At 40.3% G+C, this 10,726-nt stretch overlaps 1 protein-coding gene across 4 annotated transcripts; it reads left to right on the forward strand.

Moving 5' to 3' along the window:
• The first annotated feature begins 694 nt into the window (after positions 1 to 694).
• On the forward strand, positions 695 to 5,976 carry pygo2 (pygopus homolog 2 (Drosophila)). 4 transcript variants are annotated; one of them, XM_027002331.2, is made up of 4 exons: positions 695 to 710; positions 1,593 to 2,065; positions 2,830 to 2,879; positions 2,989 to 5,976. In XM_027002331.2, the coding sequence occupies exons 2-4, from the start codon at positions 2,008 to 2,010 to the stop codon at positions 4,615 to 4,617; spliced, it is 1,737 nt and encodes a 578-aa protein (XP_026858132.2). In that variant the 5' UTR covers positions 695 to 710; positions 1,593 to 2,007; the 3' UTR covers positions 4,618 to 5,976. The 4 variants fall into 4 exon arrangements, with proteins under 4 accessions (XP_026858132.2, XP_026858128.2, XP_026858131.2 ...); XM_027002327.2 differs by lacking the exon at positions 695 to 710 and having other exon boundaries at positions 1,103 to 1,722; positions 2,000 to 2,065; XM_027002330.2 differs by lacking the exon at positions 695 to 710 and adding an exon at positions 1,107 to 1,180.
• The last annotated feature ends 4,750 nt before the right edge of the window (positions 5,977 to 10,726 follow it).

The raw sequence follows: 10,726 nt of genomic DNA on the forward strand, positions 1-10,726 counted from the left end.
GGACTACTGCAAGGAATCTTTTGAACCCAGGCATATGTTGCTAAGTGAAAATATGTAGGAGATATACTTAATTTTTTGGAATAGAGCTCCCTGATGGTCAAATGTTTTGAAACTCTACAGAATCACAGAGAATCCTTACATATCCACAACCTTTATTTTTCATCATGATTGTTCACTGACAAGCCTGTCAAATGGCTTCTGACTTCTGATTGGCCAAGGGTGATCACACTTTTTGACATGTTGGATAATTCTTGTATATTAAATCTAAAGGATGCAGCATGCAAGGTTTCATCTTGATCTGATGTTGGGAAGCTGAGATACAATGTTCTGGGGTTTATAGCGCTCCCTATTGACATACATTCATCAAAATGATTACGACACCCCAGCGTGGTGGGCCTAAACGGCCTATGAAGCTTCAACAAAATTGAATGAAGCATTCATGAGCTATAGGCATATGCATATGGCGACCATATTGTTTTGAAATGACAAAATGTTTTTGATCATTATTGAGGTTCGGACAACACGTAGTATTTTCTCACCAAGATTGTAGTGATCGGGTAAAAAACCTAGGTCTAGTTCACAGTCTGTTTCGCACGTTATGCAAATTGGCAAAAAAATAAATAAATTAAAGCTAAACAGTTACTGATGCTCTTTGTTATGCTTGAGCCACGGAATTCACTGGAAGTGGAATTTTGATTCTAGGCCTTACGGTGCGTTATAGACTGGAACGTTTTTGGGACCTTACAAATTCCAGAAAATACAATAGGGTTCCCAAAACTCAGATAAACGTTTCCGCGCCCTGACATTGTCTTGCACCTGAATCAAAAGTAGTTTTATCCATGGCCCTTCATGGTTTGATCTCGAAGAGTCCAATTCTAAATTTTACGTGGGGTAATAGCAAAAATGTTGACACAAAAATGTTAAATGTTGACACAATATCCATGAACGTTGCCTTATGTTTTGATAAAATATTACGTTTAATATAAAAATATCGAAAAATAGTTTATAATAAAGCTTATGTGGCTTTATTTTATAAAGTTATAAAAACATTCATCTTAGACACCCCCCTCGTTTCCGACATCCAGTGTAGGCGTCTATTCCGGCTAGCCCTCTTTGTCCGGCAGCGACTGTAGGCCATAATAGTCATGGCCAATTTCGCGTTTGAGGATAAATTTTAATTGTAAGTTTATCTGATATTGATTGTTTGTCTTATGACGATTGGTAAATATGAACCAATGTAACGTTTTCGGTCATTTTAACGGGTAGTGTGAGCGACATACCACTTGCAAAGCCTGAGCTAGCTGATTTACTAGCTGTTCGGTTCCAAATAGCTGGCTAGCTAACGCTAGCAATCTTGCGAGTTCTTTCACATAAGACACATTGAATTAAATAACAGGTGAATCGGCTCCTGCTACAAAAACAGGACAGTGTTTCATACTGAATGTGTGCGGGTCATTTTCGCTGTATGTAAACCGATGCATTTCCGCTCATTCTAACCATGCTTTAGCTAGATCTCCGTATTATTTCTTCAGGTGTCTAGCTTTGCTAGCTAACATTTACCCTCTTGCAACACATCTGTAATTGATCATAAGGAAGAAGGGGAGTGTATCACCGATAGCCAACAAAGAGATTAGTTCGGTACATGCTGGTAACTTAAGAGTGTTGCGCGGGCCTCGTCACTTCTTCGTGTTGATGTTCACTAATCCCGGGAAAGAGCAGACGGTTAGTATCGCAACGCAAATAGCTGGTCATGATCATCTGTCTGCCCTGTGGCGAAGAGGTGGAAATGTTTGCTATCTAGAACCCCCGTAACAAAGCGTGGCTAATGAAATAAGAAACCTAACTGTTAATAATTCTGTTAGTAATATTTGGAATACGGCCAGTTTTGGTCGGCTTCTCCTATTAGTGCACTTTAGAGTTTTTACTTGGACCTAAGGAAATATTCGTCAATTATACACTTTTTCTCTATGTGAACGGTGACATGGCACCGCACCGACAGTCATTTTAATGGCTGCCGAATCGGGGAGACTACTGGCGGGACAAGGTCAAGGAAAACGAGGCAAAGGTAGGCAAATGTCCATAAGCGCATCTCCGTGTACAAGCGGAATCCACAGCTCTCGCTGCAAATCTGCCTTTCCTTGTCCGCTCATTCCTGTATGTACGGTGGCCCTGTTTTTCGTGGGATCTGTCTCTGGCTAGTTGTATGTCAACTTGGCGATACCTGTGTGTTTATTGAGCTATAACCGCGCATTCGTGTGTCTGCTCTTTGCATTCAGCTGTTTTCCAACTCGTCATTTATCTTGAGCCTCTCACCCAGGTTAATGTAGGGGATGAATACGCAGCTGAGTGCGTAACTGACGCTTATTTCTAACATCCGTTTTCATTATTTTTTTAACATTAAACATTGCACAGTTAATCGCAACTGTTCACTGCATTACAGTGTTAAGCTTCTTAAAGTGATCGAGTGTTATCTTACACATGTAGTAGTTTAGGGTATATAAACATTTCCAATTTCTTCAATACAAGGTGAATTCTGTAACTCTTACCTGGATCCAGTTTATAATATTGTTAATTGTGCTTAGACCCATAAATGACACGTTATAAATAATGCAGTACATTGTAAGTTAATTGTATGCATAGGGTTAGTCATTTGCATGTTGATTAATTTTTAGCCCAGCACATGAAAAACTGCTTAATCTAAGAGAATAAGCAAACAAACAAAACAAAATGTATTGTTTACAAACTACTTCCAGAAATATTGTCATGTTTCATAACATATTGGCTTTTCTTTGTTTTCTTTCTCTGCCTCATTTTTTCCCTTCTGTTTAGGTTCCCAGATGAAAAGCCCAGAGAAAAAAAAGAGGAAATCCAGCACTCAGGTAAATGTACTACAGAAAAGCAAATTTAAGAAAATAGGATTTAATTGTAATAACTTGATGATTGTTCAGTCAGGCATTCAGCATTTTCATCTCTCTCTTGTGTTTGTAGGGAGCCGCATTCTCCCAGCTCTCTGAGTTTGCGCCTCCTCCAACTCCTATGGTAGACCACTTGGTGGCCTCCAATCCATTTGATGATGATTTTGGCCCTCCAGCACGCCCTGGTGGAGCTGGCGGTCCAGGAAGTGCACCTTTTCTGCCAAGCCCAGGGGCCAGTGGGGGAAGTGGAGGCTATGGAGGGCCTGGAAGAATGGGAGGGAGTATGGGCTTCATGGGTGGACCTGGAGGACCAGGTAGTGGACAGCCTGGGCGAAGACCCCCATTTGGACCTCCACCACCCAACACAGGACCACACCATGCATTAGGATTTGGGGGGATGCCTGGATTTGGAGGTGGGGGAGGTGGTGGTGGAGGTGGCTTTCCTCCAGGTGGGCCCTCTCAGTTCAACATGTCACCTAATTTCAGCCCCCCTATGCACCCAGGACAGGGCTTTAATCCTATGTTATCACCTGGTGGAATGGGTGGTGGTCCTGGAGGTGGTGGTCCTCCTCACCCACGTTTTGGCATGCAGCAGCCTCAGCATGGACAGGGGGGTCATCCGTTCAATAGTCCTCCATTGCCTGGAGGCTCAGGGCCTCGTGGCCCTCCTCATGGCCCAATGAATCCTATGGGAGGTATCCCTGCAGGAATGAATATGATGGGAGGTATGGGGGGTGGAATGGGTGCAGGTAACATGGTGGGAGGACACCCAGGTTTACCAACTCAGGGGCAGTTTACCCCATCACAAGATGGACCCTATCCTGGGCCTGGTACTCCTGGTAGTGAAGAAGGCAAGAACTTTGTTGGTGGACCAGGTGCTGGTCCATCAGGTCCTCCTCAGCCACCCCCTAACCTGAACCCTTCTGGCCCTCCCTCCAACAATGCTACCCCTGGTCCGTCCCCAGCCTCAGTACCTCCGCAGCCTGGAGGAGGATTCCCTGGTCACCCTGATGTTCAGCAGTCAACACCCAACACACCTGGGCAGACCTCTTCTGCTCCTCCACCCAACCCTAATTCCTCTCCAACTGGTCCTCTAAATGGTCCCCAACCTCAACAAGTGCCACCTAATCAACACCCTCCACCAAATTCTGCTGGTGGCCCTGCTCCAAACACTCCATCCAGCCAGCAGCTGCCGACACCACCCAATTCTACCCCAGGCACTGCACCCTACAGTCAGCAGAACAGTGCTCCTGGCAGTGGTCCTATGCCTAACCAGCCACCCAGCACCAACCAGAATAACCTTAATAGCAACAACAGTGGAGGGAACACTCCAGGTAACAACCCTAACCCTCCATCCAACTCAACGTCCACGCCAAACACACAGTCTCCACTTCCCACTGGCCAAGCTCCACCCTCTACTGGCCCAGGTTCTGGCCCCCCAAAGCTGGGAGGGGGCATGGTGTTCCCCTGTGGCTTCTGTCTGTCAGAAGTCCATGATGACCAGGAGGCCATTCTGTGTGAGGCTTCATGTCAGCGCTGGTTCCACAGAGACTGCACAGGCCTGACTGAACCAGCCTATGGGCTGTTGACCAGGGAGAGTGCAGCAGTGTGGGCCTGTGACTTTTGCCTCAAGACCAAGGAGATTCAGGCTGTGTATGTACGCCAGAGCCTTGGACAGCTGGTGGCTGCAAATGAGGGCTGAGGGAGTGGGATTGAGAGGAAAGGAAGGGAAAAGAAAAAACATAAAATTGTGATCAATGCTTTTGAGCCTTGAAATAAAACAAGTAAATGCAAGTGAGCTAATGAAATGGAACAGGGTAGGAATTGTATGAAAAGACCTTAAACCAGTGGAGAAAGTGAATGGAAGACATGGACTGCCTCTAATTCAATGTTACTTCCTGTGTTTAGTTTTCACAATCCACATGAGCACTTTTTGGGCCCCTATTCCTGGATGATTAGGCAAAAAGCATGATTTTTCAAGAATACTATGAAAAATAGTGTTTATGTCTACTACAATCTCCACATTTTTTGTGATATCAACCATTTTATATCAGTGGTACAATTTAGCTAATATAAAGTTGGGGGGGGGGGGGAGATTTCTCTTCAGACTGCTCAAATTAAACAAATGCAAACATGACCATGAAAGTGCAAAAGAATATGTTGTCATTTTAAACCAATTACTTAACATCTGCCTTTTGATTTGCCAGTCATTTTTCTCTGGAAAAAAAACAGCTTGTATACCAGCAAAGCACTGACAACAACTCACTACCTCACAAATTTGACAGTTGACTGGTACAAATGCTTGGGCACTGACTGAGTAATATCTAAGATGAGGTTTCCCTACACCGCCTTTCACTTTCTGTGTTTCCATTTCAGTGTATCCAAAAGAAACTAGAACCTTCCTTCACCTCTGAGAAAAATGGTGTGGACACATGTAGATAATGAACATTAGTTACTGTTTTGTCTGTTCATCTTGGGATACACAGGAGTTGTCTAGACACAAAGACCCCTGTTATTTCTACTCATTCAACTTCCAGGTTTTGTCTTGATATACATCCATTTACCATTTTTATTCAAGATTAAACACTGAGATTTCAGTGTTGATGGTTGGCTTTATTGGGTGTCATAACCATATCAATTGTGAATAGTCTTTGGATTGCATGTGAACCAATGCAGTAATTTGTCAGCCATTTTTAATTTTCTTTTACTTTGTTTTTTTTAAGGCCCCCCTGGGCTGTGAAGTAGACCAAATAACAATGAATCAAATATCAGCTTTTATTGCTGTCATTGAGCAAGATGTTTGCTATTCTCTTGTTTCCACATTTCTGTCCAAGTTGCCTTTTCTTAGCAATTAACCCAGTCCCCTTCTTGGTACTAATGTCTGTGCTTTCCAGTGTGCTTACTCTAGTGCCCTCTGTTGGCCAGGATGGTGCAGTAACGTTTGCGTTGGGCAAAAGTCAGGTAATGTTCTGAAAGCTAAATGTTTTTGTATGTGAACTTGGCTTTTTTAATTTGTAGCCTATTGTTGCATTAAACTGGGTTTGACAACCCACTAAACCAAGACATGTAATTTAAAGTAATCTCATTTTCCATTACAAATCTTACATTTAATTAACTTGTAGACAGATGAATTGTGTGACTAATTCTGGTTGTGGAGGTCTGCCACCTGGCAGAGTTTGGTTCCACCTCTAATCTTCACACCTGATCTAATTCATCTTCAGCATCTGGATATTAGAGCCTGGTGTAATGGAACTAGGCGGAGTGATTGCTATCCAGAGTTGTGTATCCCTGGATCAGATTCTGAGATCAGAAGAGGCGCAATGTGGTCGGTTTGTTGAAATTTAGAATTGAATGGTCATAGTAATGAGAATTTCCTGTCCTACATCAAAACTCATAAAATATTAAGATGTCAACACATCTAGCAGATATTAGCCAAATGCTGTGTTGCTGTTAAGATGTAGTGCACACACTATCCATAGATAGATGAAACAGGATGTTTGAACAGAGGTCCTTCAGCTGTGCAAAACAACTTCTTTGAAGTTGGAGCAGTTGAGACCAGTTTATGTTCATAACATTTTTAATAACTACATTCATCCATGGATTCTAAAATTGGGTATAGATCGGTTCTTTCTCCTTAAGTTCCTAACTTAAATGCAGCCATAGAAACAGTTGGCAATGCAGATACATCATTTAATGCAACGTCCATAAGCACTAAAATGCATTGCTACTGAAAGCTAAATCCTTAAAGACTTTTTTGGTTTCTCCAATGTACATCTTATTACACTTCTTGATACTATACAAAATCAAGTTTAAATGAGCTGTTTCCTAAACATTTATCTTGGTCTTGCGTAGAGTTGTGGGAGTCTCTGCTATTGCAGTGGGTCGGGTGGTTGAGATGTTTCTGTGTCCACTGGAGTAGACTGGGTGGTTGCATGGATATGGCAGCACCAAGAAAATTTATGGCATCATCCTAGATGATTTGTGACCAATGAGCAGGTCCATTCCAGCATAGGTATCTCCACAGTAATATGCAAATAATACTACGATGAGGATGAACAGTCCATATTCAGTAGACATGCCACTCAGCAGCATGCAACTCTGGCAGGTTTATCTGGAATATTAAAACTAAAATGGCCAAAAGGTAACCACAGTCCTAGGGGATCTCTGAAACACTGCATTCTACCAACATCAAATCCAAGTGAATGCGTGAAGTGACTGGATGACAACGTCAACATGTCAGATTACCAGAGAAAACGACGACAGCCCAAGGCTCTGCACCTTTGCAGGACAATAGCTTGAGTAAATAAGTAAGTCTTTAGCCTGGGTTTAAGAATTTGGAGTGTGACTTGAGTCCCCAATTAAAGCTGGAAGGTAGTTTTATAACGGACAGGCTTTATATGAGCATGGCTATATTTCTAGGAACTAAGAAAAACCCAGCATTTTGAGAATACATTGGGTATGGCAGGTTACATTATAAAATGGGTTCACTCAGATACTGTGGGGACAGACCATTTATCCTTTAATGTATCAAAGAGTATTTTAAAGTCTGATCAAAATTTATGAGAAGAGTGCAGAACTGAAAGAACAGGACTAATGTCAAACTTTCTATCTTGTAAAGTTTAAGACTGCTGCATTCTGTACAAGTTGGTGTTTATTTAATAACTTTTCAGGGTACCCAATTAGAAGACCATTACAGTAATGCAATCTTGAAATAAAAGCACTGACCAATTTCTGTGTGTCTGTTGAAAGTATATGTCTAATTTACATGGAAATGGTAAAGGCAATGTTAGTAATGTGTGTATCAAGAAATCAAAGAAAAAAGCAGCTGTAGCTTTTTAAATGTGCATGTAACAATCTAAAAAATGTTATCTGTGTATGCCAGATGTACCATATGGATAAAAAACAGTTCCATTTTAGTTCAGATCTGGGAGGGTTCTCAGGTCTTGCATGGAGCAAATTTTATAAAGCAAATGTTATAAAACAAGTTCCACTCATCAAGTGAGAATAAATGCAGCTCTAGATTTGCCCCGCCTAAATGTATTAATACAGCCACTAAATTAACCGGCCCAAAATGATCACTTGTCACACATTCCCCCTCATGCATCACTGCAGGAGTTGACTTTGTATGTCCTGCAAGAGATGTATTCAAAATGCAGCACTTTACTAATTTCATAGGAGCATGTATTTAATTTGGTGGGCAGAAATAAATGTGCCTAAGATAAGGTGGATAGAGTTGTGCAACAAGTGGTGTGACATTTAAAATATGGGGATGCAATGGTATTTTGGATTAGAACAGTGCTAATCATATGTATTTCATAATTGTTGGTATTGTTAATAATAACTATTGTATTTTTGTCCTTCTCTGATTGCCACTGGAAGAGGTTTCATTTATTTGATCCACCATGTTTTGGGTCAAACTGATTAAACTAATCCCATCAAATCTGGACTTTACCATTCTGGCAAAGTGAAGTTTGTGCAAATCAGCACAATGTACATACAGCTGGGGAAAGCCATGCACTGACAGGATGTGATACAACAAGCAGTATTTTTATTATTTTTTTCAGAAAAGAAAAAACTACTACTGCCACAAAACTTGAGAGGCACTTGGGAGAGTTGGTTGTCTTAAGTTGCCTGTGGCCAGACAGTACATTCTGATTCTGTATGACCAAAAAAACAAAACAAAACCAAAAACAAGCAGGGCAGTGTACCACTAGACAGGTTGTTGCATGTACCAGCTTCTACCTCCAACATTGCATTTAGACAATGTGCTGAGAGCCATGTATCAAACTGCTATTTGGTGCCACAGCCATCACCAAAGGTCTGTACTGTGGAGTCCTGTGGGGAAGGGCTGGAGGTTGATAGAAGGAATGGTGTTTCCTATGACGCATGTCAAGACAGCAGCACTTCAAGATGTGCAAGACCTTACCAGTCCTGCAAGGAAGGGATGACCTTGTACTGCAGCCAGATTGCCTTGCAATAGGTTCTGTGAATGTGCCCTAGTATAATTCTGGATGGAAGCACAGTTGCATCCTAAATGTTAGGTCAATCTGTCAAAACAAATCGATCTCTTGCCAGTATTGACTTATTTCAGCAATGTATCTTCAAGAAAACAAAATCTTTGAAATAAATTACAGTTTTTTATTAAGCTGTTTTGTATCCTTGTCTTAGTACATTTACATCAGTAGGGCCCCATTGTATCTTTCACTGTGCAGTTCTGGTGGCACATGGTGTCTATTAGGGATTAGTGACACTAGAGTGTTAACTGAATAGTTAAAGAACTTTATTTTATGAGAAGATAGCAGTCTCTAGTACTTGTAAAACTATTTTTACTGTTTTCATTATTTTTGATGAGAGATGTACTAGATATTTTTTATATATAAATTATCTATTCAATTTCCACCTCTATTCAATGTTTAAGTGTGTATTTTTTCAAAATAGGAATATTCTAGTTACTTATTTCACTGTAACAACTACCTAAGGGCATACCATTATTCCTAGAGAAACTTGTGAAAACACATGCCCTTACTGTAGACTCCTAAATTTTCACTATTTTGATTTTGAGTAGGTTCAAATATCATCCAAATAAGCTACTTTTGCAGCAAGATATTTTATACAACCATTTCATAAAATACACATGAAATATATGAATAAATATGGTTGTGCATTGTCTTGTCTCAGTTTTGTGTGCTGACCCTTCAGACATAGCTATCTCTACTTTTACCTTTTATACAAACAATGCAAAATAAAAAAAATTCTGTTGTCATTTAGCAAGATTTACTTTAGTTTAAAGTTATGTTTCTGAAGAATTAGAACAAAAAATAAGTAATCCAGAACAAAATAATAATAATAATAATAATAATAATAATAATAATAATAATAATAATAATAATAATAATAATAATCCAATTTATTGCACTTGTTTATATTTGTAGTTTGGTTCCCTTGTTGCCAACAAAAGCAGAAAATGATATATTGTTGCTTTTTAGCTCTGGTTTGCTTAGTCTTCACACTTACATATTTACCATCGGACCAAAAGATGTAAACAACTTTTATGCTGCATATTTTGCAGCAATAACTATGATAATGCAAACTAAACGAAAACAGGGCACTATGCTGTGCTAATTGCTCATGTGGGGTTTGTGTATGTGAGGTGTTATCTTTACCTGTTGAAGACCTGGCAAAATGCATTAGGGATGCAAAACAGCACAAGGATTTCAACCACTGCCAACTGCATTTTGAATTTTTAAACATTTTTGTGCCTAAGTACTGATATGCTCATTAGACCAAATATTAATGAGGAATTTTACCTCCTCATTGCTCCATGTTTTCCCACTGCTCATTTTCGCTACAACTCTGTCCACTCACATGATGTTTAGGGATACATCTTGTGACATCATGTCCTGTGTTTCGAGTAGGGATTTTAAAAAATCTACTTTTGTATATTTGTCTCGTTTGACATTGTCTCGTAATGATTTCTGACTCCTAACTCAGTATAATTAACAAAACGTCCGGCACCTTTAAGACATTCCTCGCTGGTGCTATCGCCTATCTTATGCCTTTTTCCTAGCTCCGGTGTTTTTCTGTCAGTAAGATGTAAACTAAGAAGACCATGAGGTCTCATGATATACCCCATATTGTCTAAACCTTATGTTACCCTAGGTCTAGATCATAAATGCCCGTGTGACATATCGTATGGCTTTAGGATATAGATTAAGGGGGGATGGGGTTTTTGTCTTTCACTTAGCAAATATCTTAAGCCAAAAAAACAAACTCTGAATGTAAATTGTCTTTACATTACTTTGGGATAAACA

The sequence above is a fragment of the Electrophorus electricus genome, chromosome 8, assembly GCF_013358815.1.
Source record: "Electrophorus electricus isolate fEleEle1 chromosome 8, fEleEle1.pri, whole genome shotgun sequence".
NCBI classification, from domain to species: Eukaryota; Metazoa; Chordata; class Actinopteri; order Gymnotiformes; family Gymnotidae; genus Electrophorus; species Electrophorus electricus.